This window comes from Scyliorhinus torazame, chromosome 4 (assembly GCF_047496885.1).
Source record: "Scyliorhinus torazame isolate Kashiwa2021f chromosome 4, sScyTor2.1, whole genome shotgun sequence".
Taxonomy (NCBI): Eukaryota; Metazoa; Chordata; class Chondrichthyes; order Carcharhiniformes; family Scyliorhinidae; genus Scyliorhinus; species Scyliorhinus torazame.
The window spans coordinates 348239554-348260147 of record NC_092710.1 but is presented as its reverse complement, the minus strand read 5'-3'; the positions used below and the strand labels follow the sequence as shown (position 1 = coordinate 348260147).

The 20594-nt window shown below is 48.1% G+C and overlaps 1 protein-coding gene across 4 annotated transcripts in view; it reads left to right on the top strand.

The window, feature by feature from the left end:
* tjap1 (tight junction associated protein 1 (peripheral)) overlaps positions 1-20594 on the top strand; it is a 462646-nt gene that overhangs the window by 146011 nt on the left and 296041 nt on the right. For 3 of the 4 annotated variants that reach the window (XM_072500283.1, XM_072500282.1, XM_072500281.1), the window contains exons 3-4: positions 7275-7440; positions 15885-15913. In XM_072500283.1, the coding sequence (XP_072356384.1) occupies positions 7312-7440; positions 15885-15913 (158 nt within the window). In that variant the 5' untranslated portion in view covers positions 7275-7311. Of the gene's footprint in view, positions 1-7274; positions 7441-15884; positions 15914-16755; positions 16852-20594 lie in introns of those variants that run through there. The other variant, XM_072500285.1, reaches the window with a different exon arrangement.

The window sequence follows — 20594 nt, the reverse complement described above, 5'->3', positions numbered from 1 at the left end:
CGCTGCGGGGTTCGGGTAGCAGACAACCCGTCCCTGGCCATACAAGCGGTGGTAAATCTGGTAGAAGAGATTCATCCTACCCGGGTTTTCCTCATTCTGGGTCCTAAATGAATTAAGTGTATCTCCTAATAACCTACGTTCTGGTTGTACTCCTCTCCTCACACGCCCCGTCCTCTCTCTAGTCCCCCTCTCTCTCTCTCACAACCTCTTCCTACTCTCTCCTGACGGTCTGACTTTACCTTTATGGCACCAATCTTAACACATCCAAAATCAAATTTACATGTACTCCAAAAACAAGGCAATGTCCATGTAATGTTCCCTTCCCATCGCCGGGACCGGTGCAATTGCTTCATGAGACCTGCATTGTCCGTTAACCTGATGACCTTCCATGAGTCGATACCATGTCCTCGTTTATGGGGGCAGCGAAGAACGTCACCCCTGCACAAATGAAATGTCCTTGTAGTTTGGTTGGGGTTACAGGTGTAGATGATATTTCCCTTTTCCATGCCCGTCGCCGATGTCACTCCAAGCGAGGCGAGGCCGAAGATTACACAGGCGGTGCGTAGCCACCCCATCATGCTTCACACCTGTAAAACAGCGCTGGGGAAGGGAGGCAGGTTAGTGACCGACCTTTTTACAGTGGTGGAGGTGGACCCAAGCACTCCGCCGCTCCACTTTAACTGCAGTGGGGGTGGTAAGGGGAACTTGGAAGGGCCCCTCCCATCGTGGCTCCGACCCTTTACGAGTCCAATTTTTGACCATGACATAACTACCAGGCTGCACTGAAAGTGAGCTAGGTAATGGGGGCGGTGGCGGGTGAGCCGCGCAGTCCTGGCCATGGAGCTCCTTGAGGACCTTAGTGAGGGCTAGAACATAGGTGGTAATTTCTTCAGTCATATGGTGAAACTGAACCAGTCTGGGAACATGCAGGTTCCAGGGAGTTCTAAGGGGCCTGCCATAAAGGGTATCGGCAGGAGAGAGCCGGGCTGGTCCCGCAGGTGTAACCCGCAGCTGGAAGAGGGCAACGGGGAGCAACTTAAGCCATGTCAGTCCCGTGTCTGCTCTTAATTTAGCCAATTTAGTTTTGAGGGTCTGATTGTGTCTCTCAACCAACCCGGCCGCCTGCGGTCTGTACGCACAGTGTAACTGCTGGCGTATGCCCAACTGGGAGCAGAACTCTTTATTAATCTGTCCAATAAAATGAGGCCCGTTATCAGAACTTAACTGAGCTGGTATACCGTACCAGGGAATGATTTCCCGCATCAGAACTTTAACCACAGTAGCAGCTTTGTTATCGGTAGTCGGATACACCTCGACCCATCTGCTGAACACGTCCACAATGACCAAAACATATTTATAACATTGACACCTTTCCAACTCACTGTAATCCATTTGGAGCGTCTCAAAGGGACTATTGTGCAACGGGGTTTGCCCCATACCACAAGGGATAACTTTGCCGGTGTTATATTGCTGACAAACACCGATTACTGATACTCTGGGCCAGCCCCTGCATTTTAGGGTGCCACCAAGTGTCCAGCAACAAATCACTAGTCCCCCGAGCCTCACAATGAGTTGCAAAGTGTACACATTCGATGACCCATAAAGCCAGTACATCAGACATACAAGTCTGATGTGCTGGCATGGTCCATAAAGAGGAAACAGAATCATATGTACAACCTAACCGGTTCCACATTTGTTTATCACTCTCAGGACCGTCCTCCTGTAACCTTATGACGTCTTGGATGGTTGGCATTGGCTTGTCAGAAGCAGACCTATTTATAGCAGATCGTTTAGTCTGACTTAACATTTTAGGCACCATCACTTGCTGAATTTGCGCGGCTGTCCGCGCTGCACAATCTGCTTGTTCATTACCACTGTCAACTGGGGTCTTGCCGTTTGTGTGGGCAGCGCATTTAATGACGGAAATCTGAGCGGGCATAAGGAGAGCCTGCAGTAGGTCATTAACTAAACCCCGGTGGGATATTTCTGTGCCTGCCGAGGTAAGGAATGCCCTATTCTTCCAGAGTTGTCCGAAGTCATGAACTACCCCGAAAGCGTATCGGGAGTCAGTATAAATATTTACCCGACGATCTACCCCAAGTATACATGTATGGGTAAGGGCAAAAAGTTTGGCTTGTTGGGCTGAATAAGGGGTCTGAAAAGCGACCGCTTCTAGAATCAGACCATCCTGGTCTACGATTGCATAACCGGACAGTCTCCGGCCAGTGGGGCTTACTAATGCACTGCCATCAACATACATAATCATGTCAGGTTGTTCTAACGGAATATCGCTCGGATCTTCCCTTATTGTGGTAGTTTCCTGAATCAAGGCTAAACAGTCGTGGCCAGGTGCGTCTTCATGAACAGGGGGACCGCTAAGAAAACAGGCTGGATTGATAGTGGTACAGTATTTAAATGTCAGACGTGGATTGTTTAAAAGGTATATCTCATACCTATCCTGACGAGCTGCGGTAAGATGCTGAGTCTGCAGTTGCCCCAGTAGTGCGATGACCGAGTGGGAGCTATACAGCGCAATATCCTGTTGGAGAGTTATATTGGCAGCAGCCTGCAAACTATTGTATATCGCTGCCCAGATCTGGGTGCAAACAGGGTGGCCCAACGCCAGTGGATCAAGTTTGGAAGAGTAATATGCTACGGGCCGGTGCTTGTCCCCATGTTGCTGGGTGAGTACCGCTGTTGAACATCCTTCCAGAACAGTACAGTATATCTGGAACGGTCGGTCGTACAGGGTCTTACCAGGACCTTTGATTGTGAAACAACATAACCCAACGAGGATAGGTGGTTTAATAACTGGATCACATCATCCCTGTTACTGGGCTCGTCAGGACTCGTTACCAATATGTCATCTACATACTGCACTAGAGTGGAACCATGCTCCAATGACAAGGCCTGGAGTTGGGTCTGCAAATATCTGGAGAAGAGTGTAGGTGAGTTGACGAACCCCTGAGGCAGTCGGGTCCAGGTATATTGCTGTCCATTGTAAGTGAAGGCAAAAAAATATTGGCTTTCAGATGCAAGTGGAAGGGCAAAGAAAGAGTGCTGAAGGTCAACTATGGCGAAGACCCGGGCTCGAGCTGGAATTTGAGCCAGTATGTGGGCAGGATTAGGGACGCGAGCATGTAACGGCTGTGCGATGGCATTGATTGAACGTAAATCCTGTACTAATCGGTTCTGATCTGGTTTGGCTGGTTTAGGCACAGCAAGTATAGGGGTGTTACATTCTGATTGACAAGGGACCAGAATACCCTGTTGCAACAGCTCTCTGATTAATTTGTCTATAGACGGGGCAGCTTTGGGTTTCAGGGGGTATTGCCGAATGGAAGGCAGCGTTACATGGTCCTTAATCGTTACCTTAATGGGTGTAACATTTGCCTGTTCCACTTGTGATGGGTATTCCGCCCAGACCTGTGGGTTGTCATATTCGTCCCAGGTGATGCTGAAGTCGAGTGTTAATCGTTTCAGGGACCTCAAAATATTTTATGGAAGTGCTGTCTGGCAGGAATTGAAGTGCGTACTCTGTTGGATCTGAATGATCCACTGCCCTCCTTACCATAGGCCCCAGATCCTTGGCATGGTACTGGTCGTGGACCTGACGTGTAATATGAGGGCCTACAGAAGCTGACTGTGGCCATAAATGTGGTGGTATTGTAACAAAACCGGCTGTGCCTTCTTTTCCCGTGACTGTGGCTGTAATCTTGACTGGCCATTCGGTCCCAATTAACGGCCGATATTTGTCCTCCAACTCCCTGTTTTGTCCGGTTCTGTCATAGGCCAGGGTAACGTGGTGCAGTGAATGTTCAATGTCTAACGTCCACCACTGGGGTGTGATAGAAATATAGCACTGTTGTCTCATCCTCCATGATTGAACCGTTACCCCTTTGTCTCCGCACTCTAGCTGTAGCTGGAAGATATGCAGTAAATCTCGGGCCAACAAGTTACAGTCCAATCCAGTAGTCACCACAAACTGATGATCCGCAGACTTATTCTAGTAAGTGACTGTCACAGGTTCAGACATAGGATACTCGCACACCTATCCTTGGAACCCCGACAAATGCTGGGTGTGGTCGGATAGTGGTAGTCGAAGTTCTAATTGCACCGAAGACATGGCTGCTCCAGTGGCGATTACAAATGGGCAGTGTTTATCTCCTATCTGCAGAGAAATAATAGGTTCTCTGTCCAATTGGAGAATCCTTATGACTAAATTAGCTAGTCAATCTTGTGTTGGGAAAGGGTTTGCCTGGGAGAAGTCAGTGTACCTTGTCTGTCCTCCCCTTGGTGGGTACCCCTCCTTTGGGTCGGGTAGTCTCCTTCTGCTACCCGTCTTTTAAAGGGGCATTCCTGATGCCAGTGATCTGCACGGCCACAATTAAAACATGTATTGTTCCCTCTATATCTGCCCCGTCCTCTTTTCCCAGTAGACCAATGGCCCCTCAGAGGGGGCGGCAGTTGTAAAGCTGTTGGTGCACACGGTGGGCCATAAAGAGGAGCTGAGGGTCCATTTGGGTGGGTTTGATATGCTCCCCCGTGTTGATCCACCACCCAAGGTCACAGTATTGGGGTTCCAGCTGGTAAGCCACCATATCTGCCGCTAGTTGGGGTCTCAGATCATCCTTTTTCATTACATACTCAGTCTTAATCTTTGTAACTGAGCCTCCTTCCTGGCTTACACCCTCCTTCCAACAAAATCTGACTGCCCTGGCCATCTGAGAAGGGTCGTTCTCTGTCCAATTCATGTTATTACATTTCACGGCAGTAGCCACGAAAGGTGGTAGGCAATGCATTAACATAGCACAATATTGAGGGGAATTCTGACCATTTTGGTACGGCAAGTCGCCTGACTGCCCACGGTAGATTTCATTAAAACATTCCAGAAATTCCTCTGGCTCTTCAGTCTTTTTAGGTTTGAGGTGTAAGATAGCAGAAATGTTTATGGGCTTTTGAAATGTGACATTCAACGCATTCAGGATTTGTGCCCGTCTATCATTGTCCAAAGCATGGGCTTGCTGAAGTGCGACGTGGCTAGCATAATTCAAGTGATTGAGATGATTGCGGTTCTCTGCTGGGGTTAAAACCTGCTGGACTAAGGCCCAGAGGTCCCTTGAATCAGCTTGATAAACTGAGATGGTAGTTCTCAGATAGTCCACGAAAGCAGCAGGAGATTTCTTCCTGTCTGGGATTGCAGCCAGAATAGCCATCATCTCACTGGGTCTCCATGGGAAATAAACGTCTATCGTGGGCTGGGCTGCTGCTGCTGCAGCATCAGGGTTAGGTATTTTCCTAATCGGCAACTGTCTCAGAGTCTCACTAGGGGGCGCTTTAGCGGATTCCTCTGGCTCTTCAAAGACTTTGACGTCTTTCCCTTCCGATAGGGGGAGCTCCGGCTCCTCAGAACCATTCCCGTCTTCTTTCTTTGTTCTCATACTTTTCTGTCCTACCATATCGGTCTGAAGGGATCTAGGTTGTATACGTGATTGTTTCTGAATAGGATCAGGCCCCTCTCTCATTGTCCGAGATCGGGTTCTAGAGCTAACTGGGCTTGTGGAACCGAGCTCCTCTTCTCTAACAGACGGTGAAGGTGCTGAAATAGGACCCAAGCTATCATCCGAAGGGGCTGGAGAGGCTGGCATGATTTGAATCTGGGGAGCAGTGACTGGATATAAATTATGATACCCTGGTGGTTCCGAAATTAGTGCAGACAATGCTACTGGTGCAGTCGGGACTCTAGCTGACATGGTCCAATTCTCTAGGTCATCATCTGTGTCTGTCAATGCAAGGCCAGCCATTGAACTACGTAGCCCATTTTTTAAACTCGAGTCCACCCTCTCTTTCCTTGCGTGTTTTTTGAATGCACACTCCTTTTTCAAGACCTCCAGAGTTTTCTGGTTCCCCCCTTCACTAATTGGAATCCCCATTTTAAGGGAATTTTAAGAGTATTCACATAATATTTGCAGTGGACTGCCTGGATCACTCGTGTTATCCAAGCAATTCCCCATAATCTCGAACTAATCTGTAAGTCTGTGTTTCTCGCCACTACAGTCCAAGGATACAATTTTAGCTTAATCAACTATAGTTACCAAAACACTCACACGTGGAATTAAATCAATTCCAAAACACACACACATGGAATTAAACCATCATCCGATGTCCCATCAATCCCAAAACTACACACATATGGAATTAAACCATCATCCGATGTCCCATCAATCCCAAAACTACACACATATGGAATTAAACCATCACCCGATGTCCCATCAATCCCAAAACTACACACATATGGAATTAAACCATCAGTCCGATGTCCCATCAATTCCAAAATTAACCCAAAACTGAACTATCAATTTATGGTATCCCATCAGTTTAATTTTCTAATCCCAGACTGACCTTTGATTTCGTCGAGATGATCTTTCCGTACCAATTCCTTTGTGCTTTGTCCTTTGTGAGCTCACTGTGGCCTACATCTACATTACTGTAACTAATATTTGAACTAACTATTTTATATCACATTCGTCAAAGTGACCTAGTAAGCTGAGGGATGGGGAATAACTGCTGTCCTTGGCAGTGATTCCTAGTTAAAATTAATTTGAATTGATTATAGTAACCTGGCAATCTCGGTGTGTCTGTGTACCTTGAACCAACTCATTTGGAGTGATCTTTGACTGAGGTTCATATTCCTCTTTGTTGCTGCTCACAATGGGAATGCGATATTAGCATGCAGCTTGAGTTTACCTTCAATTGTTTCAAAACAAAACATCAAATAATGTACCTTTCAGCCAAATTTATTGGAGCTCAATTGATAAAATGGCCCTTTGTGCTCTGAAGGGCTCTGTTCTAGGCATTGGTGGATAAATACAGGATACAGGAAAAAGGTTGGACTCTGGTGGCTGAAATCACATTTACTGACTCCTGATGTTGGCAGCACAGACAGTTTGATCAATGAAATGTTGCTGCAAATTAATTCTCTGTTTTGATGTCAATTGTTCCATTTCTAGCTGAAAGGGGTTTTTGTGTTGCCTCCGTTTGCACAGGCAGCACACATGAATTGATGTCCTTTTGATAATTATTTGTATGAACAGCTCTTCACACTTCCCCTCCTGCAGCAACACACTCTAACGATTACTTCCATCATTTAGCCAGTTAAGCAGGTCAAAGCATTGTAACTTTGGGCAGGGGTGAAATCGACTTAAAGCACTGTAATTTTCCAACTGCTTTCACTCAGTGATGTGTTTGTAACCTCTCTGCTTTTGGTTTATTAGGCTTTGCGCTGGGGAGTGAAACGTAGAGCGCCTGAACATGAGTAACACGCCGACAACAAGAAAGCCATACAGAAAGGCACCGCCTCAGCACCGGGAGAATCGACGTGAGCCACCAGTTTTTAGGGATGAGCTAGATGGGACAGCCATACCACCCGAGCTGAGTCAGGTAACTGAGAAGAGCCGTGTGCCTCGAGTACAGCACACACGATTCAGTCAGACGGATACAATTGGCAGGGCAGATGTAGGAGTGCCGCAGAGTGTGAAAAATTCCAAAGCATCAGGTGCTCCTTTTTCTCCCCTCTGGTCTCAGGATTCGAGCAGTGAAAGAGAAGATGTCCTTTCTCCAAATAGGCTGGATATTAGGGAAGTGTCTCCGCTAGACTTCTGTCAACAGTCAGGTGAAGGTGATCTGAGCTCAGCAGTACAAGGCTTAACCAGGTCTGTGAGTACAACTGAGAAAACAGCCATGACATCTGTGAGTGAGGATGAAAATTTCAGACAGCCAGTGAAATCCAGGAGTCAGGGCCGCAGTTTAGTCTTCAAAGAGCCTGCTCAAATTCTGGTTCCAAGGGGGCTGGATATTTCACAGATCCAGCTGCCTCGCAAAGGAATTCTCAAACAGACCAACATGCTAGGAGTTCAAGTTGAAAGTCTACGTAAGGCCAGGTCTGCAGAAACATTAGCCCAAAATACAACAGAGCAGTTAATCTTTCCTTCTCAGCAAATATCAAAAGGACAGAAAGACATAAGAGTCTCCACCCTAGGCAAACTATCTCCACAATTCAGTTTAACACAGGATAGGCACCAAGGGCCTGGTGCAGGAATCATCGAGGAGAAACTAAAGTTTTCCAAATTCCTGGATGAGATCACCTATAGAGTGCTGAGTCCACACAATTTTCAGTTAGTAGGACCTCCTCGGGAAAAAGGACAAATGCTAAGTCACTCTTTGCTCAAGTCAAGCCAAGATTTGGGTCCAGAGCTGAGGCAAAGCAAGCGGGAAATGCGAGAAGCAAGAGGAGATGAGTTAGTGAAAAGTTCAGGTGAAAGCAGAAATGTGCCTGAGAGAAGAAGGAACAGTATGGACAGTGGAGTTGAATCCAGGAAAGGTTGGCAGGATATGGGAAGACCGACAAGTCGTAGGCCAATTGGAAAGCAATTTATAGCAAGGAAAGATAAGATGGAGAAACGGCACTGCACACAGAGAGATGTTACTGAGGTTCAGAGAGAAAGCGTAGACAGATGCCAGAGTACAAGAAAAACACTTGAAGCAAGTGGAGAGGGAGAGCAAAAAAAGACCAGGCTGGGTGGAGGAAATAAAGAAGATGGATTTGAAACTGGCCCTGAATACAAACAACCTCATTATCTAGAAACTGGAGTGGGACAGAAGGACATTGCTGAGAAATGTCGAAATGATTTAAACTCATCACTACAGTCAGATCAGGATAGACATTTGGCTGCTCTGCAAATGGCATCCATCCTTGTGCAAAATAAGGTAAGGGATATAAAATAAATAAACCAGTATATTCTGATTTGATGGGGTTAATGTTTCTCAATTAAAATAGTTAAGTTCTACGGACTGTTGATGAGGACAGATTTGCTGTGATTTGATGTCAACTGTACATTTGGCGAAATGCAGTCGAGAATATCAAACTTCTAGATGCTACATGGAAGCCTGCCATCTTGTCAGTCCTTTAATTGTATGACACAGTACTGCTGCAGCTTTTTATAAGAAATTAGCATCCTGTTCAAAACAATTTGAGAGCTGCTGATCTTGATGAGGTTGATGGCAGATCAGCGATCAAAGATTTAAACACTAGTTTGTACTGAGCTTGTTGTGAATGGGGCTCGAGCAATTGGCCTTTGTGTCACTGGATTGGAAATTTTGCTTGGGTTTCTCCTCCTCATTGCTCTCCACCAACCCCTGGTTCATTTGTTTTCACCATAGCATCAGTTGGGGCTTTTCTGCCCTTCAAGCCTCCTTTAGCTCATGTTTCAATGTTATCCACCTCGCTGGTGTTTATTTTTCTTTCTTCTTTCATGGGATGCGGGTGTAACTGGTAAAGCCACGTTTATTGCCCATCCCTAATTATCCTTGAACTGAACATGGAATCACATGTAGGCCAGACCAGGTAAGGATGGCAGATTTCCTTCTCTGAAGGACATCAGTGAACCAGATGGGTTTTTATGACAATTGATGATAGTTTCATGGTCACTGTTACTGAGACTAGCAAGGGGTGTCAATCAAGTGAGCTGCTTTTCCTGGATGGTGTCAAGCTTCTTCAGTGTTGTTGGAGCTGCACTCATCCAGGCAAGTAGGGAGTATTCCACCACGCTCCTGACTTGTGCCTTGTAGCTAGATGGTCATTGCCTAGCCCTTGTGTGGTGTGAATGTAACTTGCCACTTGTCAACCCATGTCTGGATATTGCCCAGGTCTTGCTGCATTTGGGCATGAGCTGCTTCAGTAACTGAGGAGTTGCGAATGGTGCTGAATATTGTGCAGTCATCAGTGAACATCCCCACTTCTGACCATTTGATGGAAGGGAGGTCATTGATGAAGCAGCTGAAGATGGTTGGGCCTAGGACACTATCCTGAGGAACTCCTGCACTGAAGCTAGTTTTCAATTCCAGATTTATTAGTTGAAGTCAAATCCATCAGTTACCATGCTCCCTATAGAACACTAGCCTGAGCCTCTGGAATATTAGTCAAGTGACATTATCACTACACACCACCTCCCTCTGCAGCAAGGCCAATACTTTGAGTAGGTTTACCATATCTTCCTGGCTTCTGTACAATATCTCTCTATACAACCCCAAATCACATATACTTTATTTAATTGGATGCTGCAAAGGCTACGAGCATTGGTACGAGCCTTTGCACCAGAACTTGCCGTGTCCCGAACCAAGCTGCTCCAGCACAGCTGCAAAACTGGCATCTACCCGACAACGTGTCCTGTACACTAAAACAGGCCAAATCCAACTTGGCCAATTACCGCCCCATCAGTCTGCTCTCAATCCTCAGTAAAGCGATGGAAGGGCTTGTCGACAGTGTTATCAATCAGTACTTTAGCAATAACCTGCTCACATATGTTTGGGCTTCATAAACCATAAGAAATAGAACAGGAGTAGGCTATGGGGCTCCTCGAGCCTGACATGTCATTCAATAGCTGATCCGACATTCCTCATGTCCACTTTCCTACCCTTTCCCAGTTGACACGGTGACACAGTGGTTAGCAACTCAGCCTCACAGTGCCAGGGACCTGGGTTCAATCCTGGCCTTGGATCACTGTCTGTGCGGAGTCTGCACGTTCTCCCCATGTCTGCGTGGATTTCCTCCGGGTGCTCCCGTTTCCTCCCACAGTACAAAGATGTGCAGGTTAGGTGGATTGGTCATGATAAATTATCCTTAGTGTCCAAAGGTTAGATGGGATTATGGGGGTCACAGGGATAGTGGGGGAGTGGGATAGATAGGGTGCTCTTTCAGAGAGTCGGTGTAGACTCGATGGGCCGAATGGCCTTCTGCACTGTAGGGATTCGATGATCTGCTGTCCTTGTCCTTCTAGATGGTAGTGGTCGCGGGTTTGGAAGGTGCTGTCTAAGGAACCTTGGTGAGTTACTGCAGTGCATCTTGTAGATGGTACACACGGCTGCCACTGTTTGTCGGTGGTGGAGGGTATGAATGTTTGTAGAAGAGGGAGCAATCAAGCAGGCTGCTTTGTCCTGGATGGTGTTGAGCTTCCTGAATTTTTTGGAGCTGCATTCATCCAGACAAGTGGAGAGTATTTCATTACACTCCTGATTTGTGTCTTGTAGATGGTGGACAGGCTTTGGGGAGTCAGGAGGTGAGTTACTCGCCATAGGATTCCTAGCCTTTGACCTGCCCTGGTAGCCACTGTATTAATATGGCTAGTCCAGTTCAGTTTCTGATCAGTGGTAACCCCCAGGATGTTGATTGTGCCTACCCTCTGTTTTCTGTTAGCTAACCAATCTTCTATCTATGCCAATATGTTATACTATACACCATGAGCTTTTATTTTCTGCAATACCAATTGACGTGGCTCCTTATCAAATGTCTGGCAATCTAAGTACAGTACATCCACTTGTTCTGCTTTATCCACGCATATGCTAATTCTTGAAAGAACTCCAACCACTGTACCTCAGTACACTTGACAATAAATCAAATCCAAATTAAACATGATTTTCCTTTCACAAAACCATGTTGACTCGGCCTATTTGCCTTGACTTTATCGAAGTGCTCTGCAATAATGTATTTAATAATAATTTCTAACATTTTCCCGATGACAGATTTTAAAGGAATCACACATGCTATTTTACAATCTAATGTAACTGTAACCAAATCCAGGGAATTTTGGAAAATTAAAACCAACACATCAATTATCTTCCGAGCCATTTCTTTTAACCCTAGGATGAAGTCCATCAGGACTGCTCTTAGTAATATATATATAAATGACTTGGAGGAAAATGTAGCGGGTCTGATTAGCAAGTTCGCAGATGATACTAAGATTGCAGAAGTTGCGGATAGTGATGAAGATTGTCAGAGAATACAACAGGATATAGATAGGCTGCAAAATTGGGCAGAGAAATGGCAGATGGAATTTGACCCGAACAAATGCGAGGTGATGCATTTTGGGAGAACCAATTCAGGTGGGAGCTCTCAAATAAATGGCAGAACCATCAGGGGCATAGACAGAGAGATCTGGGCGTGCAGGTCCACAGATCCTTAAAAGTGGCAGCACAGGTGGAAATGATGGTAAAGAAAGTATATGGCATTCTTGCCTTCATAGGACAGGGTATCGAGTATAAAAGCTCGAAAATTATGTAGAAAGTTGCTTAGGCCACATTTGGAATATTGTGTCCAATTCTGGTTAGCGCACGACCAGAAGGACGCGGAGGCTTTGGCGAGAGTACAGAAAATGTTTACCAGGATGTTGCCTGGTATGGAGGGTATTAGCTGTGAGGAGAGATTGAATAAAGTGGGATTGTTCTCCCTAGAGAGATGGAGGCTGAGGGGCGACCTAATAAATGTTTATAAAATTATTAGGGGTATAGATAGGATGAACAGTTGGAGGCTTTTTCCCAGGGTGGAATTGACAATTACAAGGGGGCACAGTTCAAGGTGAGGGGGAAAGGTTCAGTGGAGATGTGCAGGGGAAGGTTTTTACACAGAGGGTGGTGGTGGCCTGGAATGCACTGCCAAGTGAGGTGGTTTAGGCAGGTACGTTAGTGACCTTTAAGACTTATCTGGATAGGCACATGAACAGACGGGGTATAAAAGCATACAGGTGGTTGGTCTAGATAGGACATGTGATTGGCGCAGGCTTGGAGAGCCGATGGGCCTGTTCCTCTGCTGTATTGTTCTTTGTTCTTAGGACCTCGGGACCTTTCAGCCTACAGAACCAACTATTTTGTCAGTGCCACTTCCCTGGTATTTGTAATTTTCCCAAGTTCCATGTTCTGACTTCCAGCTATTGCTGCTCTGTTATTTGTATCTTCTGTAGTGCCGAATGATTGCACAATACCTGTTCAATTCATCTGCTATCTCCTTATTTTCCATTATTAATTCCCCGGATGCACTTTTTACTTGATCAAGGCTCACTTTTAACTTTCCTTTTTTTAGTATCTATTAAAGCTCTTCCTATATGTTTATATCAGTCTTTTATTCATTCTTTGCTGTTTTTAATTATGTTCCAAACTCACGACATGGGGCACAGAGTACAAGATCAAGGAGGTTAAACTGAATCTATACAAGACACTGGATAGACCTCAGCGGAATATTGTGCACAGTTCTGGGTGCCACACTATAGGAAGGAGGTGAAGGTATTGGAGCGAGTACAGAAGAGGTTTAGAAGAATGGTCCCAGGGATGGGAAACTTCAGTTATGAGGATAGATTGGAGACAAGAAAACTAAGACGAGATTTGATAGAAATGTTCAAATTCATGAGGGGGCTGGACAGAGTAGGCAGGAAGAAACTGTTCCCATTTGTACAAGGATCAAGAACGAGAAGCACAAATTTAAGGTGATTTGCAAAAGAAGCAAATGTGATGTGAGAAAAAATGTTTCCACACAACGAGTGGGTTTGGAATGGGCTGTCTGGAAGTGTGGTGGAGGCAGGTTAAATTGAGGCATTTAAGTGGGCATTAGAGGATTATTTAAATAGAAGCAATGTGCAGGGGTACAGGGAAAGGCAGGGGAATGATTGAGAGCTGGTGCAGCCACAATGGGCCAAACGGCCTCCTCCTGCACTGTAACAATTCTGTGATCGGAGTGATCAGCCTTCTATACCAGTGTAAATGTAAATAATCTTTATTGTCACAAGTAGACTTACATAAACACTGCAATGAAGTTACTGCGAAAAGCCCCTCGTCGCCACATTCCGGAGCCTGTTCGGGCCCACAGAGGGAGAATTCAGAATTCTCAGCTGGCACGGGAATTGAACCCGTGCTGCTGGGCTTGTTCTGCGTCACAAACCAGCTGTCTAGCCCACTGAGCTAAATCACTGGACCAGGAGAACACCTCTGGACGATAGAGGACACCCTTCTGGACGATAGAGGACACCCTTCTGGACGAGAGAGAACACCCTTCTGGACGAGAGAGAACACCCTTCTGGACGAGAGAGAACACCCTTCTGGACGAGAGAGAACACCCTTCTGGACGAGAGAGAACACCCTTCTGGACGAGAGAGAACACCAGAGACACTGGTCAAGAGGAACATCTTTCTGTACCAGAGGCACTGGTCCAGAGGAACATCTTTCTGTACCAGAGGCACTGGTCCAGAGGAACATCTTTCTGTCCCAGAGACACTGGTCCAGAGGAACATCTTTCTGCACCAGAGGGATTGGGCCAGAGGAAACATTCTTCTGGCCCAGAGACACTGGTCCAGGGGAACATCCTTCTGTACCAGAGGCACAGATCCAGAGGAACATCTTTCTGTACCAGAGGGACTGATCCAGAGGGAACATTCTTCTGTACAGGAGGGACTGGTCCAGAGGGAACATTCTTCTGGCCCAGAGACACTGGTCCAGGGGAACGCCCTTCTGTACCAGAGACACAGATCCAGAGGGAACACACTTCTGTCCCAGAGACACTGGTCCAGAGGGAACATCCTTCTGTCCCAGAGACACTGATCCAGAGGGAACATCCTTCTGTCCCAGAGACACTGGTCCAGAGGGAACATCCTTCTGTCCCAGAGACACTGATCCAGAGGGAACATCCTTCTGTACCAGAGACACTGATCCAGAGGGAACATCCTTCTGTCCCAGAGACACTGATCCAGAGGGAGCATCCTTCTGTCCCAGAGACACTGATCCAGAGGGAGCATCCTTCTGTCCCAGAGACACTGGTCCAGAGGGAACATCCTTCTGTCCCAGAGACACTGGTCCAGAGGGAACATCCTTCTGTCCCAGAGACACTGATCCAGAGGGAGCATCCTTCTGTCCCAGAGACACTGATCCAGAGGGAACATCCTTCTGTCCCAGAGACACTGGTCCAGAGGGAACATCCTTCTGTCCCAGAGACACTGATCCAGAGGGAACATCCTTCTGCCCCAGAGACACTGGTCCAGAGGGAACATCCTTCTGTCCCAGAGACACTGATCCAGAGGGAACATCCTTCTGTCCCAGAGACACTGGTCCAGAGGGAACATCCTTCTGTAACAGAGACACTGATCCAGAGGGAACATCCTTTTGTCCCAGAGGGACTGATCAAGAGGAACCTCCTTCTGTCCCAGAGGGACTGATTCAGAGGGAACATCCTTCTGTCTCAGAGGGACTGCTCCAGAGGGAACATCCTTCTGTCCCAGAGGGACTGATCAAGAGGAACCTCCTTCTGTCCCAGAGGGACTGATTCAGAGGGAACATCCTTCTGTCCCAGAGGGACTGATCAAGAGGAACTTCCTTCTGTCCCAGAGGGACTGCTCCACAGGGAACATCCTTCTGTCCCAGAGGGACTGATCAAGAGGAACTTCCTTCTGTCCCAGAGAGACTGGTCCAGAGGGAACATCCTTCTGTCCCAGGGGGACTGGTCGAGCGGAACATTAAACCTGTCCCAGGGGGACTGGTCGAGAGGGAACACCCTGGGCTGGAGTCTCCCAAAATGGGACTATGTCCCCAGGTGTAAAAACACTGGAATTTTACTCTAGAGATTTCTGGAAAAAAGGACAGCTAATTCAACGCCTTGCAGGGAACCGGAGTAATTCATACAGCTTTAGCTGGGGATATGGGCCCCTGTACTTCCGGTTTTGAGTCCGCACATTCGCACGGCGGAGGAGACCAGCGGCCACGCCGAGCACCATGGCGGACTTGGACTGTGGAGGCAGACATAAAAATTAGACCCCACCCCCTCGATTGGTCGCGCGCCCGAGCATCTGACCGCGTGAATTTAACCCCCGGCCGCCTATAAGGCCCCCCTCCACCCCGGTGCCCGATCCCCCCGGGCGCCCCCAGGGCGGCCGCGGACTGAATCTGGAGAAATGCTTAATTTGTTCCAGAATGCAAGAAATAATACTTGTGGATTCCATCAAATAGCTGGGTCATTTTGTTATACATGGACAGTTGCACTTGTTCTAATTGCTGCCCCTCTGCTTTCTTAACAGGATCCTCTTTCCGATGAAGACAGGATTAAGTAAGTTACTGTGTGTTCCAATATAAATATTATAATTTCTCTGGCGTGTTTTGCGGTGATACGCTGTGTGCAGGATCAGTGTTCAACAACACTTAAATCTTCCATTCATTCAGAGGCTAAGGAATTCCTGTCATAAACCATGGTTTATATTTGATTCGGAAACAGCCGTCTAGGATCTGAAGCTTCTGCTTGATGTATTTTGTCAGTGTGTTTGTATTGTCATTTCTTTGAACTTTGTCTATGGTGCCTGGGAAATGCTTAAAACAGGCGCTTGCAACAGAAACAGGTTTTAATTCATTCTGAATATGGGAATCGCTGCCAAGGGCGGCCTTAATTGTCCATCTTGCGAAGGTGGTGATGGGCCACTGACTTCAATCTCTACATGTCGTTATTTGCTGGCCAATTCAGAGGTTGCATGGGGGTGAACAATGTCGATGGAAATAGGCCAGAGCTGTAAGTATGGCAGAAAGACGATTGTCTGTAACTTCCCAAGGAGTGGCAAATGTTTCAAATTGTCACTCCACTCATAATTACTTAACTCGAAATCCAGCCGCCCAGTTGTTGCCCAACGTTCTGACTCAGGCTGAGTGAGACTTGGTGGGTGTTATAACCTGCCTGCTTACCACTGGCTAGGGACTAATGGCAATCCAACAATCCTTTGGGCGTATGAGCTTCCCCAATGAGGGGGGGGGCGGAGAAATCATTAGCAGATTTTCTGCATAAATAAAGCTGGCCAGTTTGGAACCAGCTAGAGAGGAGTGAGCAGCAAGGGAGTTGCTGCTGCTGCTGTATATATATGTTATTGTAAATAAATGTTATTTCTTTCTATTCAACCCGTGCTGGATTTTCCGTGGCCCTCACAAAACTGGCGACGAGGGTTAAAGTGGATAGCTGTCTACGCTGCTGAAGCCACCTCCCTGGATTTTTGTTGGATACAGGTTGGAAGTTGTTTTTCTGTTACACCATGCCTCTGTACGGACGTTAGGATGTTTTTGATGCTGCGCTGGAAAGTTGGAACCACTGTTACTATTTCTGGGCAAACAACATCACCGAAAACGAGCGGCAGGTGGTCATTTTGCGCACCGCCTGCGGCCCGCATACGTTTGGGGTGATTAGGAGCCTTACGTACCCAGCTGCGCCGGACACCAGAACGTTTGATGAACTTGTGAACTTAGTGGGGCAACATTTTAACCCAACCCCGTCCACGATAGTCCAGGGTTACCGGTTTAATACCGCTGAGAGGACCCCAGGAGAATCCCTTGCAGAATTTCTATCCAGCCTACGCAGGATTGCAGAGTACTGTGACTATGGTGAGACCTTGTCAGAAATGTTACGCGACCGTTTGGTTTGCGGTATTAACAATGCGGTCACCCAGAGAAAGTTGTTAGCGCAGCCAATATTGACTTTTCAACAGGCCATTCAAATAGTATTGTCCCGAGAGAGCGCAGAACAGGGAGTGCAGGAGCTACAGGGAATGGAGGTGCATGCCTTGGGGTGCAACCCCTTCTGTCCAAAGGCGTCTCCCCTCACCCCTGCGGTACCTTGGGCAAGGCGACGTCCGGATCGACGCCAGTGGCCGTCGGACGTTCCTCCACGAAGGGAGCCTTCTCCAGAACCAATGAATGAGGAGCCATGTCCGTGTTGGATTTATGGGCACCGGCCCCGTCACGGACACCGGTCCTGGGGGCGCCAGAGGCGCCGCCGTTCCGACAGAAACTGGGCCAGCCCAGGGGCAGGGGCCGTACCTTCCATTTGGATGAACCACGGCGACTACACCCGAGGACGTGGAGGCAGAGGACAATGCAGTTGCATTGTGTGGTAGCTCCCCGTGTGGCCCCCATTAAGGTGACAGTACGGGTCAATGGTCACCCTCTTGAGATGGAGTTGGACACTGGCGCAGTGGTCTCCGTGATCACCCAGAGGACATTCAACCGCATCAAGTAGGGTATACAGAACCTTACATTAACCGACACACAGGCCAGGTTGGCCACCTACACGGGGGAACCATTGGACAATGCAGGAACTACGATGACCTCTGTTTATGGATGCCAGGAGGGGCGTTTCCCACTTATCGTGGTGCGCGGCCACTGGCCCAGCCTGTTGGGTCGGGACTGGTTGCGCCATTTGTGGCTGATGTGGCAGCACATCCTTCAAACAGGCTCTGGAGGGTTGCCTGAGGTGCTAGGACGGTACCCAGATGTATTCCAGCCCAGTGTGGGGAAAATAAAAGGAACCAGGAGCCAGGCTGCGCTATTTCCGGGCCCGCCCGGTGCCTTACGCCTTGCTCGAGAAGGTAGAAGGGGAGTTCACTCGTTTGGAGACCTTGGGTACTATCAGACCCGTCCGTTTCGCTGACTGGGCAGCACCAATTGTACCTGTAATGAAGCCAGATGCCACAGTTCGCTTGTGCGGCGACTATATACTTACAGTGAATACGGCTTACCGGCTCGACCGATATCCAATGCCTCGCAGAGAGGATCTCTATGTGAAACTTGCAGGTGGACTCTCGTTCGCGAAATTAGATATGAATCATGCCTATCTACAGTTGGAGCTGGACCCTGCCTCCCGGCCATATGTAACTATTAATATATCCTGGGGCCTGTATGAATATACACGTTTGCCCTTTGGGGTATCCTCTGCCTGTGCTAGTTTTCAACGCGTCATGGAGGGCTTCTTGTGAGGTTTACCGCGTGTCGCTGTCTACCTAGACGACGTTTTGATTACAGGGACGCTGGAGCAGGAAAATTTGGAGGCTGTCCTTAGACGCTTTTTAGAGGCTGAAGTCCATCTACGTCGCACAAAGTGCGTCTTTCAGGCGAAGGAAGTAGTCTACCTGGGTTATCGGGTGGACCGCGAAGGTTTGCACCCCGTTGCAGAGAAGATGCGCGCAATTCAACAGGCCCCCGCCCCGACTGACACTTCGCATCTTCGTTCTTTTCTCGGCCTCGTAAACTATTACGGGAAATTCCTCCCCAATCTAGCAACTACACTGCTAGATAGTTGCACCTTCTGCTAAAGAAGAATCACACCTGGGTTTGGTCAGCCGCAAGAAACCGCTTTCCGGCGGGTAAAACAACAATTGTCGTTGTCTGGATTACTAACCCACTATGATCCTAGAAAGACTTTGCTCAAGACGTGTGATGCATCCCCGTATGGTATTGGGGCCGTCCTGTCCCACAAGATGGAGAACGGGGCCGAGCGGCCGATAGCTTTCGCCTCCCGCACATTGACTGCAGCTGAAAAGAAGTATGCGCAGATCGAGAAGGAGGGCCTGGCGGTGGTCTTTGCGGTGAAAAGCTTCCACCAGTACGTGTATGGCCGCCACTTCACTATCGTGACTGATCATAAGCCTCTGCTGGGGCTTTTCCGAGAGGATAAGCCAATACCGTCCATTGCTTCCGCACGGATCCAGCGCTGGGCTTTGTTGCTCGTTGCCCACGAGTATTCTCTGGAGCATAAACCAGGAACGCAGATAGCGAATGCCGACGCACTGAGCCAATTGCCTTTATCAACCGGCCCCATGTCGACCCCCACGACCGGTCAGGTTATTGCAACCCTAGATTTTATGGTCTCCTTGCCTGTCACGGCATCACAGATCCGTGAGTGGACCCAGACGAAGCCAGTCCTGTCAAAGGTTCGGCACATAGTCCTGTATGGTGGGCAGCATAGACAGCTCCCAGGTGAGTGGAGGGCATTTTCCTCCAAGCTGTCCGAATTTAGCGTGGAAGACGGTATCCTATTGTGTGATTGTCCCGGAAAAAGAACAGGAGCCGATACTAAGAGACTTGTACAATGGGCATCCGGGTGTGACCAAAATGAAAATGTTGGCCCGGAGTTATATCTGGTGGCCAGGCCTCGACACCGACATTGAGAAGGTGGCCCAAAACTGCTCCATTTGCCAGGAGCATCAGAAGCTTCCGCCAGCTTCCCCTACATTACTGGGAATGGCCAGGGCGCACTTGCATGCAGATTTCGCCGGCCCGTTTCAAGGATCCATGTTCTTTCTATTAATCGATGCCCAGTGTAAATGGTTAGAGGTGCATAAGATGGTAGGCACAACGTCCTGCGCAACAATCAAGAAGATGCGTTTGTCTTTCAGTACGCATGGCCTCCCCGAGGTGCTGGTCACGGACAACGGCACTCCGTTTACCAGTGAGGAGTTTGCGAGGTTCATGAAGATGAACGGCATACGCCATATCCGCATCGTTCCATACCATCCGGCTTCCAATGGGTTGGTGGAGCGCGGTCATTCAAACGAGGCCTAAAGAAACAGTCTTCCGGGTCTATGGACACGAGACTGGCTCGTTTATTGTTTTCATATTGGACCACTCCACATGTGGTGACTGGGGTAGCTCTCGTGGAACTGCTAATGGGCCGGAGATTTTGCACCCGCCTTAGCATGGTTTTCCCGGACATTGGCGCAAAAGTACGCCGCACACAAGAACGGCAGGGACATGGCTTTTCTCGCCATCGGCTGATTCGGCAGTTTGTGCCCGGTGACCCAGTGGTCTTTCGAAATGTTGCTGGTGGTGCCCAGTGGGTCCCTGGCGTTATCATTCGCCGAGCGGGCCCTACCTCTTACCAGGTGCAAGCCCCAGGGTCGTCTCCAGCACAAACATGTTGACCACGTTTGGTCCAGAAGACCATTTCTTCCAAAGATTCCCCGCCCGCCGGAGCTCAT